Source organism: Centroberyx gerrardi, chromosome 8, assembly GCF_048128805.1.
Source record: "Centroberyx gerrardi isolate f3 chromosome 8, fCenGer3.hap1.cur.20231027, whole genome shotgun sequence".
NCBI classification, from domain to species: Eukaryota; Metazoa; Chordata; class Actinopteri; order Beryciformes; family Berycidae; genus Centroberyx; species Centroberyx gerrardi.
This window is the reverse complement of record NC_136004.1, coordinates 24,828,461-24,851,516: the sequence shown is the minus strand read 5'-3', so window position 1 is coordinate 24,851,516 and position 23,056 is coordinate 24,828,461. Positions and strand designations below refer to the sequence as shown.

The 23,056-nt window shown below is 39.4% G+C and overlaps 2 protein-coding genes across 2 annotated transcripts; one reads left to right on the top strand and one right to left on the bottom strand.

Annotated features, from left to right (window-relative positions):
- Positions 1-5,184: 5,184 nt before the first annotated feature.
- On the bottom strand, positions 5,185-10,334 carry rfk (riboflavin kinase). The gene is made up of 4 exons (XM_071920396.2): positions 9,841-10,334; positions 8,047-8,198; positions 7,066-7,168; positions 5,185-6,679 (listed from the first exon to the last, which is right to left on the bottom strand). The coding sequence occupies exons 1-4, from the start codon at positions 9,920-9,922 to the stop codon at positions 6,507-6,509; spliced, it is 510 nt and encodes a 169-aa protein (XP_071776497.1). The 5' UTR covers positions 9,923-10,334; the 3' UTR covers positions 5,185-6,506.
- Positions 10,335-18,829: 8,495 nt separating this feature from the next.
- Positions 18,830-20,897, top strand: LOC139928018 (beta-1,3-galactosyl-O-glycosyl-glycoprotein beta-1,6-N-acetylglucosaminyltransferase-like). The gene is made up of 4 exons (XM_071920358.2): positions 18,830-19,217; positions 19,355-19,448; positions 19,610-20,014; positions 20,229-20,897. The coding sequence occupies exons 1-4, from the start codon at positions 18,898-18,900 to the stop codon at positions 20,736-20,738; spliced, it is 1,329 nt and encodes a 442-aa protein (XP_071776459.1). The 5' UTR covers positions 18,830-18,897; the 3' UTR covers positions 20,739-20,897.
- Positions 20,898-23,056: the final 2,159 nt, after the last annotated feature.

The following is a 23,056-nucleotide window of genomic DNA, read 5'->3' as shown; positions in this document are numbered from 1 at the left end:
TTATGCTTAAATGCTTGAAATTTGTTTTTTAGACAAATATAAATAGTGAAGTTGATCCTATGTATGAATTTCTTTCCAAAGCCTTTGCCTTTCCATCAAGGCAAAGGGCGGCTACTTTAAAGAATCTAAAATATAAGATAGTTTTGATTTGTTTAACACTTTTTTGGTCACTGCATAATTCCATTTGTGTTATTTCATAGTTTTGACAGTTTTGATGTCTTTACTATTATTCTAAAATATATAAAAGTTTTTTTTTTTATTACTTTTTTGATCTATGTCTGTGAGACACAAACCAACCTCAAACCTCAGGGGAATGTTTTGAATGTGTTGATGATATTCACTTTCATGTGTTGTTTACATTTTCAGGAAGATTTGCAGCAAACTTTGTATGTTTACAAGATGCATGATATTGTGTCGCTTATTGTCTGCTGATACTGCTGACAGAAAAGACAGGCCTAGACAATAACAAACCCATATAGGATACAAAAAATATAGGATATAAAAAATACTTAAAAACTATTTTTTAGTGTAGCTGCGCACTACACTATGCTCTTTATGATCCAAAAACAAAACATCTGATAATAATACTCCCACACACAAAATCAAATGAGACTGAATCAAAAGTTGAGCAGTGCATTGTCATCTTACACTATACTTTCAATTGGCATGGGGTTTGCTGTTCGAGACACACATATTGATCTCATTTTCCTTTTTTTTTACAAATTTAATTAATGTTAATGAATGGCTTCCATTGGACAGAATGATGTGTTACACTTGTCCTGTTTCTGCAACTAAAGGAGCATTTTCAATTATTTCTTGCATAATTTTGTTAGGTTTCAAACACTTATTATGTCTTACTAATCTCTGCTGTAATAATGTAGTTCAGTAATATTGTGATACATCATTGTTTAAACTGTAACCTTGACTGCGTATCACACTGTAGGATTCATCTCAAAATCCGAGGCTGCATTTACACAGAAACAGAATCTGTGATAGGTGACTGTGTGTGCTACAGTGTGGATCTGCTCAGGTTAGTTTACACAGAGAGGAAAACAATGGACTCTCTGTGGTTTCTCCCCGTTTAGACCATGGTGCAATGCCCACATCTGTGTGCCTGTGGAAAGTCATTAACGTAACACAACACACTCCTGCCGCTCCAGATCTCTGGTCGCAACACACCAGAAGGCTGCAGGGAGAAATAGTTTCCCAGAACTGCACAGAGAATGTTTCTGAAAATATTTTCCTTGAGCTCTACTTAGATGTTTTGACATCAGTGTCACGCATCTGCCTTGTATTCTCTTCTTGTATTATCTCCCTGAGATAATAATGTCGTTGCCACTCATTGGGAAATGGGATGAGCAAAACCGATTAGTAATAATCAGGATTTTCCTTCTCTACTTTGTTGAGGTGTAACGTGCTGTGAATGATTGTTTCAATAATAAAGTTGGATTTTGATCTGTGCTGTGAGAATTGCAATTTGGCTGAGTCATTTGTGTTATGAATTAACCTGCAGACTCACCGCTATGGAGAGCTGAGGTTCAGTGGATTTGGGAGAGGAGTGAATTGCGTGCAAAGCAACACTTCACACCCTGTTTTTTGCAGGTCAGTAGTTGTTCACAACATAATTGTTATGCTTACTGACGTGTTCAAATTGGAGTTGGTTTGTGATGACAGTCATGCAAGATTGAAGTCGTAAATTAAAAAACTTAAAAAACACATAAATCAAACTTAATATGAGTACAGTTCACTTGTATGAATAATGCATTAGCCCATTTTAAGAAAAAACCTATCCAAGTGCTTTCTTTATTAATTTGGCCCCTGATCTGTATCAATAAGGGTTATTGTAAGTATCACATTTTCATTGCTGTGTACATGCAGAGTAAAAATGTTCTTTTCCCAATGAACAAAAATACCGGTCCAAGGATGACAACAAGACAAGTTACAATGTCAATATTGCATGGGTTAAAAGTCAGTGTTCTCATTGGAAATGTTGCAAAATTAAGGCCTTCCAGTGTTAAATGCAAAATTTATTATCAAAGTGTTATATAAATAAAGATGATGATTATTATTGTGTCCCTTTAAGCCATATCAATGTAATGAAGAGAGCATCCGCAGGAGCTGCATCAAGGTAAAGTATGTTTTTCCAAATAAAACCTTCACACTGAAACCCAAAGCAGAACAGACTGCATCTCATGTTAGACACAACGCTGACTCAGGAACATCTGCTGTGGTCTCTCCTTCTCACATAAAAATCACACACACACACACACACACACACACACACACACACACACACACACACACACACACACACAGAGACTGGAATTTGTGTTGTAGAGTAATGTTCACCCTTACCTTAGGCTTAAAACTAAGTGCAAAAATAGCCTTTTGTGGTTGTGACAACTTTGACTATTCTTGTGGGGACATTTAGTAAACAAACACACACCTGACAAACATACCCAGTGCGATAGTTACATTTTAATGGTAAAGCGATATTTAAAGATGATTCTCTGACCAGATGCATTATCAGTCATACTATAGTAACATCAGGTCAGAAAAACCTCCCATTTCTGGGAATCTGCAGGTTTCTCATTGTTGATTCAGTTACGACAGAGCAGACAACACCCACTTCCCCTCTGCCTGCATGGCCTCACAGTAATGCATTTACAGAAAACATGACGAACTGGGAGCAGAGGATGAATGGGAGCAAATACTGAAGCCTGATGAAACGTTCTGGGTTCAAATCCAACCCAGGACCTTTGTCACGTCATCCCCCTCTTTCTCCCAATCTGTCCTGTCTGTCTCTACTTTGAACTGTCAAATAAAGGCAAAAATGCCCAAAAAATAATCTTAAAAAAGCCTGATGTTAAAGTTATGGATATTGAAAGAGCAAAATTATAGATTGATATACCTTTTTAGACTTTTTGTGATATGTCATTTCGGCATAATAGCCGGGAGTGATACCATTTGATGACGGACCCAGGACAGCTTTGTTATCTTAAAAGCGAGATCTGTTGATGAATCTGTTCACCAACGTGTTAAATGAAAGTTTTCAGGCTATTTTCATGGCCTCATTCAAACGCTACAAACGCTACAAACTCGTCCCCACTGCATCTGATCTTGGTGAGTAGTTTATATTATGGTTTTCATGGCGGTCAAGTACTGAATAACCCCCATGTTAAAACTAAGTGGAATATTGCTTTATGCACTGACAGTGTCTGTGGATATGGGCTAATGCCAATATTAGGACAATACAAAAATTCAGTCAGTAATGCCAGCGTCCCAATATCTGTCAAGCCAAAATACACCGAGACACAACATGTCCCGTTTCAGACTCATGTTGCATCTGCTTACAGTGAAACTGCAAGTCAGTGGATGACTTGGCATTGTGTAACTAATTCAAGATTTGAGAGTCTGGTATTATTACAGAAAAAACAAAAGACTGGAAATGGGATAGTGATTAAAACAAACAGGCATTTTTTTATGGTTTTCATACTTTCATAATTTAATATAAATTGTATTTTGATTCGATTATTTTATTAATTTCAATGAAAACACAGAAATGAATACATGAAAGCGGCACTGAACTTTTCACTCTACCAGCAGTAACCCTGGTTCCCGGAGTTAACCAGAACAAACGATAACCAGGACAAATGATAACCAGGACAAATGATAACCAGGACAAATGATAACCAGGACAAATGATAACCAGGACAAATGATAACCACACACAGGCCCGGAAGATACATTTGACCCTGTTTCAGTAATGTTGAAATGCTTCTTCAATGAATACTTCCCCTTTAAAGTCCCTTTCCAATGTGTCACTAGATTAGCAAAAAAATAGTTTGAAGCTCGGTTTGACAAAGCAGCACATTAGAGTTTAAAGTTACAGAGAGACTATTCAAAGGTTTTTAAAGATTGTTTTTAGAGGATGAGCATCATGTATCACATAGCATTCAACACATTAAAAAAACTACTTTATATAGTAGTGGATCAGTTATCAGTCGACACAATGAATCAAAAGTATAGCTTCCTGTATTGGTTGTTTTATATTTTTGTTGGCCTGATATGTGATACACACAATTATGAGATTTCTGTACACCTTTTCAATGTTGTGAATTGATTTCCCTGTTAGGGATAATAAAGTCACTAAACTAAACTGCTTTGAGAGGGAATATAGGGAACTTGTGTAGCCTTGATAAATACCAGATTGAGAAAGGAAAGGTGCCATCTCAAAACCTATAAAAAAAAGAGCTATTCTATTCCTGGGAAGGGATGGGGAATGTAGCTAGCATCTGTTCAAAAATAACTGTCAACATTCATAAAACGCAGTCATATTTGTTTTGCTCCCTAAACAAAATAACACTCTTTAATACATATAAACTAAAATACAATATAGACTGTGAAATCCCAATAGCTTGACTCAAATCATTAATTTGAAATAATTATTTACAGGCGCTCAAAGAATTATGCATACTCTCTTCTAAACAGTTTCTGTCTTCGTAAAAATGGGACAGGTGTACACACACACACACACACACACACACACACACACAGAGGCCTAATAACAAGATGTACAGAAAATAACAGTAAACTTGAGCACTAGTTGCTTCTCCTCCAGGGTTATGACCACATCAGTTGAAACAAACTCAGAGTAAACTTTTAAAGACTCCATGAAATGAAGAATGACTTGATGAGATGTTAAATGATATACCTAACCATAAGGTAGTCCAAGGATGACAGCCACAATCCACAGAAACTATGCTCATAGGGCTGCAGCTAACCATTATTTTCATAATTCTAGTGATTATTTTTATGATTCATCATTTAGTCTGTAAAAAGTCAAAATAATGACAAATGCCCATCACAAGTCACCAGATCCCAAAGTGATGTCTTCAAATTGCTTACTTAGTCTGACCAGCAGCCAAAAAACCCCTCAAGTATTCATTTTATAATGATATGAAAAAGAGAAAAGCAAACAGATCTTAGCATGTGTGAGTCTGTAACCGTCTGTAACTGCAGGTCTGAAGATCAGGCCAGCTCAGTAAAAACTGTTAAAGACTGACCTGACATTCAGTTTTTTCCAGTATTGGTGTTCTTCAGTTCATCAATATTTCAACCACAATTCCACATCTAATAGGCTGATAGGGAGCAAGACAAATCCAGACGATTCAAATGTTGATGTAATAGAACAGCCTAGTTTCACAATTTCTGTTATTAATCTGCATTTCACAAATTAAATAACCATCCTGTTGGTTATGAAGTAATTTGGGTCTATGGATGGACCGCATGGACCATTTTTTCCATAATGCACCCAAACCTAATTTATGATCCATAATAAAGGGATCATTCATTTTTAAGGGCAGTGATAAAACAGACCAGGGTTTGTGACTGGTCCTTCCTACTGGAAGGGAATGGATATATTTCAAATTAGTTTCCTCGGTTATGTTCATCCTCTTGAGAGAGAAACATTAGGAGAAAACAAGGAGATTTCTCAGAATTAACCTTAACCCTACTCAGTTTTCTTCAGCTCATCATCCAATATCTCCCTGTCTTCAAAACAGATGCCTTGCGTTTTAGCCACACTGTTGCATTAAGACAGCAAACGTGCAACCTGGGTTTGTGGTATAAACAATAATGCCCAGACTTAACCTTTCTCCCGACCATCTGACGCCAAAACAAATCTCTACAGAAAGGACTGAATAAGTAACGTATTTGACCTTGGATAGATAGCGTTCACAGAGAAAGAAGTCAGGAGTAAAAGAGCAAAGCCGCAGCAGAGGTAATCAGCACACAGCAGAGTTGAGTGTTTATGGTCTGTCCCTGCCATTGACCACTGGAAATACAAAACATACATCACAGAATTTCTTGTATGTTTGTGTTCTTCACTTTCTTCCATAAACTGTACTCGCAGGCACTTTCACACATAACTGAGACAAATTTCAATACAGTAGACTTAAAGGCGTATGACGGATATGTAAAGAATTCTACTCATACTCCAATCACTGCCTATATGGTTTTGTGGTTTTGTAAATTAGAGTGAGAATTTGTAGAAACAGAAATTTCAGGAAACATGGAAACTGGAATAGTGTGACCCAAGAGCATCAGACGACACACAATTACGCTACTGGATCAGTTGACTTGGCGTGACTATATGAAAATGAACATCATCCATGAAGTCATGAAGTGGTTTGTTATCTGCAGTGAGCCCATACAGGAAGTGGAACGCCTCCTCAAGCCAGTTAGACCGGCCCACAGAACAAGACACAATGACAACGTTTAGGAAAAAAAAAAAAAAATACAAAAACAATCAAAAAATAGCATGGTTGGTGATGAATATGTCCATTTATGGTCCAGACTACAGCTAAAAGATGAGATCTCAGAATGAGGCTGTGCGTTTTAGTGTGTATGTGTGCACGCACCTCTATGTACATTGTATCTTCTGTGTTGTTTTTTTACGTGTGTGTGTGTGTGTATGTATGCGTGTGTGTGCAAAGTGCTCTCTGTCAGTGACCGTTCATGATTGTCTGTGACGTTGGTGTCGTGGCGGCGGGGGCCGTCGATGACGTGCTGGGCGCTGTGGTGAAGAAGTTGTCCTCTCTCAGCTTGAGATGCTCCGGGAGCTCCAGCTTCGCCTTGGCCTCCTCGATGTCGTTGTTGATGGCCGCAATTAGGGCTTCTGTTGAGATGGAGGTGGAGACACGGAGAGAGGAATCGGGAGAAGGGGAACAGAGGGAGGGAAGGAATGAGAGAGGGAAGAAAGGATGCAGAAAGATGGGGAGGGAGGGAGTGAGCAAGAGAGGGAGAGGGAAGGAAAAGAGGTTGAATGAGAATGAGACAGAGGTGCAAAGAGAAGAAGGGATGAAGAGAAGGAGGGGGAGATGGAGGGAGGAAAGAGCAAGAGGTGAGGAAAGAGAAAAGAGTGGAAGATTAAATATGGAGGCATGGGTAAACTTGTATCTGGGAAACTGCTACCAGACCACCCACACAAAGATGGGAACCTTGGCTTGTGTGTGTGTGTGTGTGTGTGTGTGTGTGTGTGTGTGTGTGAGTGAAGCGTCTTACCAAGTGAGTCGTAGCTTCTTTCTGGACGGATGTAGCCCACCATAACGACACTGAGAATCTGCCCGTAAAAATCCTCTTTGAACGTGTGGATCACATGGGTCTCCTGCATTCATCAAACCAGAAGGTGTTAGAATGGGTTGCGTTCAGCTCCACCATTTTGCATCCCCATTTTAATTAAATAAAATGATGACAAGGAGAGGTGCAATATAGCTAAGTGACCATCATTGAAAACAGTTAATATGCATCTTAATCTGATCTAGGATATTAACAGTAGCATCTGAAGAGTTTGTTTAAACAGATGTAGTCCTTGATTATATATGAACTTTGGCAAATTGGTGGCAGCACAGAAAAGAGTAAAAAAGAATAGAAATTTAACAGTGAGGAAATATAAGGGTTTTTCCCTGCCTGTAAAAACTCTTGCGTGACCGACCCGGGTGTTCTTCCCAGCCCCTAAAAATGTCATGCTCAATATTGTGTGGTTTTTTTCCCCCCCAGCATGGGACTTCTGAATGGGATCCCATGCCTCACGCTTGCTACTAAATAATGTTGGGTAGGACAGAATCGCTTCAAACAACCATTTCTGTGTGACACCCAACCCCTTGGCAAAGTTCGCATCTAAACCTCTCTCAAGGCCAGGGAACACCTTGGATCAGCTGCCTTCAAATAAATGCCTAACCATAGAAGCTTTCTATTTTCAATAACAAGTTCCCTATAAGTTACTACAGTGATAAGATAAGGAAATTAACATGAGTCCTATTTATATGACCTGCCTTGTGGTATATACATGGCCTCTCAGGTTTTATCTACTTTTCCTGAATCGTGATAGAAATAACAGAAATAATGGGAAAACTGTGTTCCCTGTGTTTCATTTTCCTGAAGACAAAGAGGAATAATGTAGAAGGGAGCATATAAAAGTATTGAAAAAAGTTTAAAATGAGCCAAACTATGACACTGATTACAATGAGTCTTTTTCACACTGACCATGGACTTCTTGGTATTTTTGTAGTAAGGGTTCCAGCCGATGCTCATCACCATTTTGTAGATGTCCCCATTATCCACGCAGGCCCAGCCATAGTAGATCCCCGTACTGATATCTGCTGGAAGATGTTCCACCACCGAGTCTGGGAAGTTGGCTGGAAATGGGGGGCAGGGAGGAAAGAAAGAAAGAAAGAAAGAAAGAGTGCAACGTCAGCTAGAGAACAGCACCTGTGGAACTGATGGGATTCAGTGTCTACCTGAAGGACACTTACTAAACCTGCTGCCCCAAAATGTACTATACAGACACATTTCACTAAAAAGATAGAAGGAGAGGAGATGGGAGAATTCAGACAGAATCGTGTTGAAGAGTTTCGGGCCAGAACACTATTTTGAGAACTTGTGACCTGATCTTAAAATAATCCTTAGTTCCATTGTTTTTCAAATGGTGGGTGTGTCTTTCCTGGACAAAATTCAAGGCCTTACGTCCTTGAGGCCATGCATGGTTAGAAAATGAAAATGCTATGTAAAAATGTCATTATTTGCTTAAGAATTAATTTATTTCTATTTATTTTCCCTCCCTGGGATAAAGCAAGCTTCTTAATCTTTATAAGGGATTTCCATGAAGGTTCTGCTCTAACCCTGCATGATTTACAGTACTTTTATAGTACATTATTATACAACAAAACATTATTGTACAACATTATAAAAAGGTCTCGGTCTTAAACTATGGGCTGCTCAAACTTTTTGACAGAGAACCAAGGGCTGAAATGTAACATATAAAATGGACTGTATGTGACTGTATGTGACTTGATAATTATTTAGAACAAGTAGGCTTTACCTTTTTTGGATCTTATGTCACCATGGTGTTTGTTAATGTACACTGTGGTTAGTGAAGTATGTCAAAATCACTCCTAAAGTCTGATTTAACTGCATTCAAATATTCTGTACCCCCTTTGGAAAGCCACAAACTATTGTGTGGAGAGATTAATTTGACATCACAGCCCTGAAGGGCCAAATACTGATACTGCAGCTTTAAAACAGTCGACAGCAGGGGGTAGTACCATATTGATTTCAATCAATAGTTTTTAGATCCCACGGCCGAAATGCTGTTACATAGGCCTGACCGGCCTGACCGCCCTACCAAGGGACGCATGAGGGTAAAGGTCGCAGGACAGTGTAATAAAAAAAGTAATGACATTATTAGACTTACAACATACATGGTTCAGGCTTGCCTTTCTAGAAACGTGACAAGCTGATACTTTAAGTGACGAGCTTCTTTTGTTGCAATCAGGGGATGAATACGAAATGTTTGTTATGAATTAGCCTAACGTTATGTGTAATTTCGGCCGCTCGTTTAGATTGAGACGTGACGTTACTACTGCCAATTTCCAGGAGTATCTCATAATTTCAGACAATTATCGTTCAAGTTTCGTTACTGTACTAACATTTGCCGCAGTCGAGGAACGGGGAAGCTCTCGTTGAGTAAAGATGTCGACGTCATCAATACATCACGTCCGTACCGGGCACGAATCGATTGCCTAAATAGTGATATTCCTCCAGATAGACTACCGAACAGCTGTGCCCGTACCAAGGATGACCTAGCAGGTTTTATTCATCCTCTGAACCGTGTTAAGTCTGTCTGTATAGTCATAACATTACCAGCGTAATGCCAGTGTTATCTAACGTCAACGTTAGTTAACGTTAACAAGCAGTAACTGATATCTAGCAGTTGGAATGGCCTTCGTAACGTTAGGTTATTGAAAATCCCACATAAATTAAGTTTGTGATTAGACTCACCAGTGGGAATTCCCAGTTCTTTGCTTCCTCTCCCGAATCCTCGAATGACCTCTCCCCGGCAGAAGTACGGAAGACTCTTCATGTCTTCTTTATCACTAACGTTACTAGCTTTAACGTTACCTTCAATCAACACAAACCAAAATGACCTCGAACGACAAGCCGGTCGGGACTGTCAAACCTGCCAGCACTATTCTGTCGGGTATAGCTCCTGCTCACCCAGCTACAGAGAGATCTAACCGGTGTAGAGATCACAGTTCGCCCTTGTGTTTAGCTATAGCTCCACCTAGCTTGAGTTAGCTTAGCTTTATTCCGTAGCGAATGGTCAAAGTTCGCCAGCTACGCTACCTAAGCTTTCTGGCCCAGGTAATGTTAGCTTGTTCCTGAGTCGCCGACCAAGTCTCTACCAAGAGTCTGTTGTACAGTAAACAAAAGCTGACAACCTCCAGCTGTCACTTAGGTCCACTCGCGGTACGATGGCGAAATTCACTGTTCTTTTAGTTATGGAGAGCAGATGATAAGTGCATGTGTGTTGTACGTAAAAAGCAGCGGCAACGCGTCTGTTGATGACGTCATGGACCGCGTGACCAGAGAGTGCCTTCAAGTGCTCTGTGTGTGTGTGTGTGTGTGTGTGTGTGTGTGTGTGTGTGTGTGTGTGTGTGTGTGTGTGTGTTTACATTTCCCGGCAGACTAGACGCTGTGAGCGCATTGCTGCCATCGCCCGGATGAAATGAGAATTACTATTTTCATGCCAATTAGGCCTGTCCTATATCCTGGGATAAAGAGGGAAGGAGAGAGGATACATTTTATAATCTTCCTAGCGATCAGTCCTTGATGTTTGCTTTCACACAGTAGTGTCTTTAGTGAGTAGGGTTTAATAAGGTTGAGTTTAGCCAATTCCCCAAATAGCTCACTCCTTTCCTATTTTTTTTAGCAATGGCAATGCAACAATTACATGATCAACTGTCTCCAGCCTCCAAGTGTTTTCGGAAATGTCATTGAGTCAAGTGAACGACTCAAAAAAGCCGTAAATACGACTTGGAAAGATGACGTTTTCTGCTGAGGACTTTTCTGATACTCTGCCGAAATGTGATGCTTCATGTGACATTCAGGCCTTGTAAGGCCTGCCTAGCATGTCCAGCATTAGTCATTGATGTCTGCATCCACTGCAACCTAAATAGAAACAGTACTGTCAAACTATATATTGTAAAACTGTTTTTAGTAAATTATTTTTGCACAGATGTTGAGTGTGTGGATGCCTTTTTCAAAACTGTTTTTAATAAAAATGACACAATAGAATCCACAGTTTTTAATGTTTTCATTCCTTGACTCATGTTGATTCAGGAGCAAATGTATTAATTTATGTATATAACTGACACATAGACAACTTTGGCACACTTTCCAAGCATCTGGGTTTCTTGCACTTACATAATCACTGTTGTTTCTGTCTCTTGATAATTTTGTCATCAACTGTTTCTCTGCTCTTTCATTCAGATTTTCCCTGTCTTCCTTTTTCTTCTGCTCCCTAATAATCAACAGATGAGAAAGGTGATGTATCAAATAATGACTTAATGCTCCTCGTCCCACTTCTGTCAGTCTGTGTACTCTTCATCATCTCTTTGCCCATTTTTCTGCAAATCTTGCCCTATGGATCAGTGCCGTGCACAGGCTCTGAAAGGGGCAGGGGCAAAATTCTCTAAATGGGCAACTTCCGGACTGTCATGGTGGCTCAGCTGGCTAAGACGCCTACCGATGTCTCACCAGGATTAATATGTAATTACTCTAAAAATGAAAGGTATAAATTGAAATGCATTTCATCAAATTTAACAAATTTAAAATATAAACTAGGAACCTAACAAAGTAGTGTTTTTTTAAACAAGAAAGTATCCATTTCCAGTTTCCAGACGTTTATATTTCCAGTGTTTATCTGGCACTGGTCTCGCACGATTACTTTCAGACTGATGGGAAATTAAATGCATTCCAGCTGCAATCTCCTCTGCCAGGCTGACCTGGTCCTGCTTGTTTATTTCAGAACAGAAGATAAGAGATAAGAGAAGGAGGCAAGGGTCTTATGATTTTATGGAGAGGAAAACACTCATGTGGCCTTAAATGCTCACTGCTGACCGATGTGAACTCTTGAAGGGAGGTAGGGCATGTGCCTGCATGACAAAGATATGTGGGAGCTTGACTTGGCTTCTTGTAGATTAAGAGTTGAGTTGGTGTGCTGGTATGGTATTTATTGTAGTTGCTGATGGTATTTAGCCCCACTGATGCATTTGGTTGTGCCAGGTTTTGGCTTACATTAGTATTATCTCATGACACCACTGTTCTGATTTTGACAAACCTTGGAGGGATGATGCATCTCTGCAGTGTGTTCCAGTATTAAAAAAATACAATGATTGGCCTAATGGAGGCACTATAACTAAAGGTCAACATTTTAGATGACAGGGATATATTGGTAGCACATGGTGAGTGAGAAGGCAGGCCAAGAGAGTAAATAAGAGTAGCTTATCTGTGTCCTTGCTCAGTGGACTCACACAGGTAGACTTGAAGGTCTTTACCCAATTAGGTCTTGCGCAGGTAGACTCGAAGGTCTTTACCCAATTAGGTCTTGCGCAGGTAGACTCGAAGGTCTTTACCCAATTAGGTCTTGCACAGGTAGACTCGAAGGTCTTTACCCAATTAGGTCTTGCACAGGTAGACTCGAAGGTCTTTATCCAATTAGGTCTTCACACAAGAAGGACTGGCATACAAGGGCTGACGCTTCCGCTGACGCTACAGTGCAGCTTACGTGTTTAAACACCAGGAAATGCCACAGCTGTGCCCAGCCACAGCTCATTACCAGGGCTGAACCTGCCCCTGACTGCTATCTCCTATGTCCTAGATCCGAGCTTGTATCAGAGATAGAAGAAAGACAAGGATCAGATGTGTCAACTGTAAAGTAACAGGTAGGCTGCATTCATATTTTTTCTTCTATGTAGGAACAATTTTAGAATGAATAGGCCAGTGCAGAATATCTATTAAAAGTGGTATTATATAAAATGACATAGATATTATGATTTATCTTCTTTCTGCTATTGCTTTTTTTCAGTGATGTTGACCTCCAGTTACTTGAAATTTTTTTCACCTGTTCTTGTACTGTGTTCTCTCAAGTAAGGCATTATGCCAAAAATGTGCCTTAGATGTTTTGAAAAGTAATTCTGAGACAAAAGTAACTCTACACAGCAATGTCTTTCTTGAGTAATAAAACAAAGTGGTACGACTTTAACTTACGGTGCTGAAAGAACAGATTAGCTCAGGGCATGTTGTCACACTTTTTACTCATTGGTGTATTTCTCAGTAGCGCCTTACTACTGAGATACAATATATATTTTTCTAGCTAGATTAAGGTCTTCTCTAAAAAATGGCATTTTTACATTTTGAATAATTTATTGGTAGAAAAAGTTATTACAGATGAAATACCACTTGACAACTTACCCCATGTCAGGGCATGGGGCATGTTGTCACATAGACAAGTGTGCTGTGTTTGTGCACATGTAAATTGTATGTAAATTGCTTTTATGTTAGAGTGTTTTGACTTGGTAGTAAGTAGTAAGTAAACATTTTTGTAATTGGACTTTTTAAAAAAAATATTTAGTTTCAGATGTAAAGCCACTGAGACAACTTACCCACGTGAGAACTTGCCCTGCTCTCCCCTAATAATAATAATAATAATAATAATAATAATAATGATAATAATAATAAACTTTATTTGTATAGCACCTTTCATGCAGAGAAGCAACTCAAAGTGCTTTCCAGCAGATAGGCAATCAACATCACAAGAGGCACGAGAGTATCGTCAATAGAATTTGCAGAAGTTACCTGGTAACTTCTGCAAATTTCTCGGCATTCTCCGCATTAGTCGGAGTTAAACAGTAGTTACATTCAGTTTCTTTTATTATCAGTACCGACCCTATAATTATCAGTTGCTGCCTACCCAGTCCTTACGGGGCATTAATGAGTTTTATGAGAAGAATCCATGTGGCTCTTTATCAAACGTCAAATCATTTTCAGTTATTTCACTGTAGCTACCATGTAAGTTCACCAGGTGAGCACTGTATACTAAAGCAAACCATTCCCAGTAGTTTCATAGTAACATCATGCCTATACACTACAAAACCAAACCCCTTAATTTTATCCCTGAAAGGCCCTTAATGTCTCCATCACATAAACATTAATTATCCATTACAAATAACATAGCTTTATAAAAGTAAGGTTAGTATCAAGGGGTTATAAGGGATTTATTCATGGGTTGATTCACAGAGACACTAGTAATTAAGGGATTTTTCATGCCTTTTGTGCATGGTAAAATTCAGGGAGACCGGAACGTGGAAAGTAATTGAAAAGTTCCTGTCTCCCTGAATCTTTCATTAAATTAGAAAGTAAGGAGTCAAGATTAAAGGGTGTTTAAGGAGGTTTCGTTGGGGTCTCCTCCATTATAACTCTCTTAACTGATTTTAAAGGGATTTTGCATGAATTAAGGGGTGAATTAATGTAAATTGATGAAAATGTAAGCCACCGGGGTGAAGAGAAGAACACAGAGCCAATGTTTCACAATGTTGGTTAAGACAAAATCACCTACGAAAGGCATCCAATGTCGGTCCAAGCCCCCACTGGCTACCGGGCTGCTTAGGGACCGTCGTGAAAGTGCAACATCGGCAGTTTCAATTTCAAATAAGTTCTTGGTTTCGCAGCCCAATAGTCTAGAAACAACTCTGACCCCACCATCACCCCCCCACCCCCCACCCCCCCAACACAAACACACCAACAAAAAAACATTGGATGATTGTTAATTGTCCATGCATGCCAGATTAGTCCTTGTCAACAGCTGCCAGAACACAATGTCCACCAGATCCAAAATTGTTGAATGAGAATGGCAACGCCCCTAGCTTTAGAGCATTATCATTTTTAATCCTGAAAAACAAAGGCTTGATTTCAGAGGTTCTTCAACATGTAAATGCATCCATTGTAAAACTAATGATTGCGAAAGATAGTGAGGGATATTATAGACAAATAGTTGGTTTGAAGTGAATCCATTGAAAATTGAGTGAGCTACTGAAAATGAAAGTGTTAATGTAGTGAACCAATTTATCTCTACCGAGGAAGGAGCTATGCTGCCGTTGGAAGATTTTTTAGTTTTGTAATTGACAGAACAAAAGCAGGACATACTGTTAGCTGTCACCATCTTTTATTGCTTCACCTGGGCTTTCTTTAACTGGATCTCCAATCTGGTAGTGTGGTACTTCTTTGAAGGGATTAAAGACTGGCCATAGTTTGTACTGTTTTATGTCTCTTATAGGCCAGAGTTGGAACTACATCATTCACTCTCATCAACTATTCTTAAAGCGACACTAAGCGATTTTCCAACCACTAGAGGGCGACAGAAACGGCAACACATTTGTTTTCAGGGATGGGAGGGGGAGAGCGCCGCTTTCAAACAGCGAGGGAAGAGACAAGCTAGTTTTTAAAAAAAGGAAAAGTTCATGCTCGGTCCAAACATGACAGCAAGCTCACCATCAAAGAGAGGAAGCCCATTGTGTGTCGTTCACACGTAAGCCCAAATAAAATTTGACTAAGGATCATGTGACTTAGAGCACAAAGGCTAGTATGTGCTGAATTTTGTGCAGTGGCTCATAATTTGATTACTGCTTTGGGTTGTAATCTATGCTGGTAAAAGAAACGGATAACTGCTAAGGCTGAAACAAATGTAAACAGATGCGCACACACAAACACACACACACACACACGCACACGCACACACACACACACACACACACACACACACACACACACACACAGGATGTATATGTAGATCTATATTTTCTCCCTAGATGATAGCCAGGTTCAGGAGGATGTTTCAAGAGACGATGCAGCAGAGGCAAAGCAAGCAGGAGAGGATGACAAAGCGAGCATGATTAGAGGTTTGATAACTATAAATTTAAAGTTTGGATTGATCCCCGTGGGGAAATTTGTCCTCTGAATTTGACCCATCCTAACTACTTAAAAGCAGTGGGCGCACAGTGCAGTGCCTGGGGACCAACTCCAATTCTGAGAACAGTGCCTTGGTTAAGGGCACTGGCAGGAGTGTCTGATCCCCAACTTGCATGTCTTTTAAATACAGAATTAGCTTTGTGCTGTTACAATATAAACAAATGGTAAACAACTAGTCCCCTACCCTCCATGCTGTCTTCCTCACTATCAAATTGTTTGTCTCCATAAGACCCCACCATCCCCCTTGAAATTTGTGTTCAAATCGACTACTGCTGGTATGGTGAAAAATAAGCAGGACCTAACATCTCACATCAACATCAACCTTTTACTATTGTCTTGTGTCAGCAGAGACAGACATGTAGATCCTACCAGCACATTGTGTCCAGAATAACTAAATAAGTAGTAAAACAGTCTGACATTTATAGTTAAGTAATAATAAGCAATTCAGTAAAAAAATTAAGTGTAAAAGAAACTTGGCATTAAGCTAGAGCCAGAGTCTGTAATCGTAAGCAATCTCTGCAAATTTGTAGTACCTTTTTTTATTTTTTATTTTGTATTTATTTAACCTTTATTTAACCAGGTAAGTCTCAATGAGATTAAAAATCTCTTTTGCAAGAGAGACTTGACCAAGAGGGCAGCATGAAGGACAAAATGGACATAAAAGCTGCTTGCAAGAACAACATAAAAAGACAAAACACCTAAGTAAGCATAGTCATGTAGCACAAATAAATACAATCAAGATTAATAGAAACAATCAAGTACATAATTTAAACAATGCAGAAACATTGTCCAATATAGTTACTTTCTAGACCCTTCATAATAGAAGAAAATTCAGCAAAAGAAATTATATCAGTTTAAAATTTAAATCATTCTGTAGGTGCATTCCATGTAGAGGGAGCTGAGTATTTAAAGGCTTTTTTACCCAGCTCAGTTCGAATGCAAGGAAAAGACATTTGCAGAACATCCTGTGAGTGTAAACCATAATGTCCAAGGTTTCTGGACATGTAAGTACACAGGTAAGATGGAAGCATCCCAATGATGGATTTATATATGAAACTGTACCAGTGGATATGCCTACGCATGTATAGAGAAGGCCATCCAGCTCTGGTGTACAGGGTACAGTGGTGTGTAAGAGCTTTACACCCAGTAATAAATCTCAAAGCACCATGATAGATAGTATCATGTTTCCGTAGACATTTGGCTGATGCATTCATGTAGAGCAGCTCACCATAATCAAGCAATGGTAAAAATGTTGCTAACCAGGTATGCCAGGTATTTCCTAGCTTTAAAGGAGAAGCAGGCTGAAATAAAAACTTGACTTCAGTGTAAGCTTAGAAACACGTCTTTCAATTTGAGATTTAAAAGACAGCTGGTGATCAATTAGGAATCCCAGATACTTCTAGTTTGACACGAACTCAATATTTTTGCCTTGTTAGTTAAAATACTCAGAAGATTTGCGGGGCACTTTTTTGAGTTAGTAAGCAGCATAACTTTGGTTTTGTCTACATTTAATACCAACTTAAGTTGGCATAAACAGGACTGCACAATGTCAAAAGCAGATTGCAAAAAATCAAAAGCCTGCAAGACAGAAGACAAACAACAGTAAATAATGGTGTCATCGGCATATAAATGGTACAAAACATTTAGTATGTTGTGACACAGGCTGTTGACATAGATGGTGAACAGAATTGGGCCTAGTACTGAGCCTTGGGGCACACCTTTGGAAACATTCATAACTGGCGAGGTGGACCCATCAGACTGCACACACCGAGTTCTTCCAGAAAGGTAGTTAGCAAACCATCCCACAAGCTTGACTATGGTCAACCATATCAAAAGCCTTTGACAAATCAATGAATAGAGCAACACAAATGTTTTTGGAATCCAGTGCTTCAACAAAGTTATCTACCACCTTCAAAGCAGCAGTGACTGTGCTATTATTTCCTGAAGCCTGACTGATATTGGGATAAAGTACAACTTGAGGATAAAAATTCCTTCAGTTGTTCACTCACTAGTTTTTCAAGAACTTTCGCGAAAACGCATAACTTAGAGATGGGCATATAATTGTTCAGATTAGAAGGATCCCCCTTTTTAATAGAGGGAGAACATAAATGGAATGTTATTTTTAGTGACCGTGAGATTAAAAACATAGGACAAGAGTTCTGCAATAAAGTCAGCAGCTAACCTTAAAAGGTAAGGATCCAGTTTATCAGGACCTGCAGGCTCTTAGGATCCAACTGCTTTAGGGCTTTATGGACCTCAGAAGGGATGAAAGTAAAATAGCTGATCAATATTTTCACATGTAACAGAGGATGAGGAGTTCAGCTGGACATTGGAGGCAACTAAATCAGGTGACAAGGAATCTAATAGCGTGCCAGAAGAAATAAAATGCTCATTGAAACATTAATGAATGACAACATCATCAACATCAAATAGAGAACTTTGTTGCACAGTTACCTTTTCATCTCACACCACAAAGTCACGTTTGGCTAGTGAGTTGGATGTGTTCATATATGTGTTCATATTGCTTCTCTATCTGACTTCTAGGAGCAGTAACTTGTGACAGTGGAGTGACACGTCTGCCTGGATCCATGGATATTGAGAGGAACCGATCTAAACCTCAACAAATACGACTACATAAACCTCATTTAGAGCCATGCTGTCTGGGAAACCACTTCCACCTAACATGAGAGAATGAAATGTACTAATAACTTCCATATTACTTAATGCCACAGTGCACACTAACAAAATTTCCACCAAATATTTTTTGTTTTTTTGTTTTTAAGAACAGTCAATTGCTGGATGAATTTTAATGGACTATAGACCAACTACGAGTCAGTGGGCAATGTGAATTGTAGGTCTACAGTTTCTAGATACAACAGGTTTTGAAAGCTGTAGTCACAAGTGGACTATCACGCTTAACAAATAAAATCAGTGACTATATGAAGGAATGATGAAGGCTGGCTAATAGCAAACTTACTGCATACAGAAATCACGTGAGAGTCTGAACCACCTCAGCCTGGGTCCTCTCAAATGGCAACCATTACAAAGGGACTGAGACCAGGTCGGCGCCTGCTGTGGCTGATGCTCAGTGGCGCACTGGGATTACTATGCATGCTTTCCTTACTCGGTCCCTCAGAGATGGACTGGGATCCTACCTCCAGTTTCACCTACAGCTGGTTGGAGTATACAGATGCTGATGGCAACCCTGAAGATGTTTGCAACTGTTCTGCAATCCTGCATGGAGATAAAGAGGCACTGGAGCAGGCCAAGTTGCTGACCATCACTAAAGACTTCCAGAAGAGTGTCCAGATCCCTGATGAGTACTATATTAATGCCACTCAGGACTGCAGGTGTGGTTTTCTAAACTACAGGTTTCAGTATGTCTATAACTGATACATTATACACAGAATTTCTCAGTTACTCATAGTACAGTATGCAGCATGCGGCCCGTGTGGCATTTCTTCAATATCATATATATTCTTTACAGGAAATTCAAGTTAAGCAGGAAGTACTTAAGTTTTCCTCTAAGCCAGGAGGAAGAAGACTTCCCCCTGGCCTATTCTATCGTCGTTCACCATAAGGTATGCAATATTTTACACCCTTTGATGGATTTTTAAAAAAAAAAGTAGTGTATTGATCTAAACTTAGTTGAATCAATAACCAAATACAGTTCCTAAAAATAAAGCAAATAAAAATGACAAATAATTAGTGTACAAATATTTAATTCACTTTGTTCATACAGGTGCAGAACTTTGAGCGTCTGCTGCGAGCCATCTATGCACCTCAGAATATTTACTGTGTCCATGTGGACAAGAAGACCAAGACCTCGGTCTTCGCTGCCATCATGGCCATTACTTCCTGTTTCCCTAATGTCTTCATGGCCAGACGGGCTGTGAGTGTGGTCTATGCTGCCTGGCCACGAGTCCAGGCCGACCTTAACTGTATGGCTGATCTCTATAATATCAGCACAACGTGGAAATACTTCATCAACCTTTGTGGCCAAGATTTCCCTCTGAAAACCAACCTAGAGATAGTGAGGAGCCTGCGTTCATTGAAGGGTGGGAATAGCATGGAGTCGGAGCAAATGCCCAATGGGAAGAAGTGGAGGGTGCAGTCTGTCCACCAGATAGTGGATGGAAAAATCCAGGTATTTTTTTTACTTCATATATGTTAATCTTATACTGTCAAATTTTATTGCTGAGACAGATTCTTTGCCTTTTCTTTTGGTTACAAATGCTCAGCAGTGTTGCCATATTGCAGAATACTTTATCCATTATATTAAAAAACAGATTATTTTCTATTGAGATGGTCCCTGGTGATAAGGCACATAACATATTCATTCAATATTTCAATCATCTCAGGGGACAGGGCAGGCTAAAGGGTCGCCACCTTTCAACCTGCCCATTCTGTCGGGAAATGCCTACATTGTGGTTAACCAGGGCTACGTCCGCAGCGTGCTGGAGGACAGCCGAGTACTGGCGCTGATCGAGTGGGCCAAAGACACCTACAGTCCTGATGAGTTTCTCTGGGCCACCATCCAACGGATGCCCAGTGTTCCTGGCTCAACGTGGCCCAACTCCAAATATGACCTGACAGACATCAATTCTATCGCACGGCTAGTGAAGTGGGTGTGGCATGAAGGGTCACAGGGTGCGCTGGAGGCAGTGTATCCAGTGTGTCATGGCTACCATGTTAGGTCAATATGTGTGTATGGTGCTGGGGACTTGCAGTGGATAATTGAGCAGCATCACCTCTTTGCCAATAAGTTTGACATAGACACAGATTCCATTGCTGTTTACTGCCTGGAGAAGTATCTCAGACAAAAGGCACTGGCTCAGATAGGTGCACCCTGGAATTATTTTCTGTTTTAATTCTCTATTATCCTACTTATGTTTAAATTAAAGCTTATTTGCACTAATTGTTAATAAATGCATTTATTGCATTAATAAAACATAGAAGCAGAGTTATAAAAAACGTATAAAATACAATGATAAAAAATGTGGTAAGTTACTGTTAACATTTGTTACTGTCAACAAATCCTATGAAAATAACAAAATCAGCAATGAATTAGTTTTGCTAACAAGTCTCGTCCATGTAGCCGATGCCCAATAAAGTAGCCATAGAACTCCATTGTATTAAAAAAACTATTAAAAACACTTCAAAGAGCCATGCCGTTGTTCTGGGCAGCATGTTTCATCATTGCAAATTTGCCATGCACCGGGCCAGCCGACTTTTTCCTCAAACAACTTAATAAGCCGACCGTAAACACGTTTTCGATCTCAGAAAAATAGTTCCGTAGCACCGAAAATAGTCCCCGGCGTAATGAAGAATTTGTTCCCATTTAAATTTTATTTGGTAATAACTACAATAGCCTGAGTTTTCATGGTAACAGTTAGCGATTTTTAAATTGAAACTATGGCTTTGTGAGCTGTATTTAAAGGTTTTTAGCTTACAATTGGAGCCAATGACTTCTGGTTTGAAGGCTAAAAATGGTACGTGGGAAGTCGGAAAGTAATGGGAGGAGAGCAAACGCATTGTTGATTTTGTTATTTTCATAGGATTTGTTGACGATAAGAAATGTATTTAAAAAAAATAGCCGTATCCTTTAAAGCTCACAGTAAGAGTAGTCTTAAATATTCAGTTCTGCTGCTCAAAGTGGCTAATCTAGCAGCTCATAGTGCTCATAGTGGCTAATCTTATGTAAAATGTGGATCTCGAGGCGACTGGGAACAGATGTTTAAGCCCAGACAATATTGCAGTATGTGTGTGCCCAGAAAGTCCAGTGGTTATGTCCACCACCTCTGGGACGTAATGTTGCTGAACTGGAATCAAATCAAATAAAAAACATTTCAGTATGTGAAGCAAGGGTAAATCGATCTGCAATGGAGTGTTTAAGAGATGTTGCTATAGCTTTCCAAAGTCCCTGGGCAGTGTTGGGCAAGTTACTCTGAAAATGTAATCAATTATTCTTTACTTATTACTCATTTAAGTAGTTTACTTTACTAATGACTCAACAGGAGCAGTAATTAGTTACTTGTTACATTACTGTCCATTTTGTTGGCAGTAGAGACCTCTTGTTTTTCCTCAAGTTTCACATTGCTGTGTTGCCGTATTAGATGCTTTGATAAATTGGAAAGTGGAAAGCGCTTTGCTGCCCACACAAAGTTTACAAGGGACGATAATGTTTTTTGCATCCTTGACTGAAATAAATTCAAAGTAATGGGAATACTTACAGCTGCTGAAAGTATGCGTCTCACCCTCACCCTCCATCTTTTGTTTTGCGTTTTTAGCTAATAGCCGACGTAAACCTGCCCACGCATGTCGTTAAGATACCTATAGGTACTGCCCAACACTAAATCAATCAATCGATCAATCAATCAATCAATCAATCAATCAATTAAACCAATTAAATCAATTAAATCAATTAAATTAATCAATCAATCAATCACTAGTGTTTTATGGTAGGTCATCAATGCTATTATGTTTCCTTTGTTTTCAGTTGGCTAAGGCTCATATCATGTAACCGCACTGTCCTGGGTTTGAATCTGACTTGTTGCATGTCATCCCCCTTTCTCTACTGTCTGACTCTATACAATAAAACAGAAATGGCATTAATTAATTATCATAATTATCATAATCATAGCGTCCCTATCAGGCCAATTTCATTGTGTGGGGGACAAAAAACTTCATAGTCAATTACCAATCAAGGATCAATGGTCAGCTTATATGACTGCAAAACACTTAACCAACAAAACCAGTGACAGTCTATATGCCTGCCATCATCATCATGCCAAGTCATAACTCCTAACTCTCTTGTAAACATAACCTTCTCTCTAGAACAAGATCACAGGTTCATTTTTTTGTCCCACAACCCCAATAAGCATTGAACTTTGTAAAGATATTTTGGATGGATGGTGGATGGATACACAGAAAAGCAGACACATTTGACCTTGACCTTCACATTGTGGCCATTTTGAACACTTAGGGTGGGAAACTCTACCTAGAAGATTGGCATATATATAAAAATAGCATTACTTCAATACATAGTGAGGACTTCGCATAGACCTAACACTTATCAAATTAGCTAACAGTCTCCAGAACAACAATCACAACGAATTGAGCAGGGTTAGTTAGCTAGATAGCTTACTAGTTAGGAAGATACTAGCCTAACTAGTTCCCTAGGCTAGAC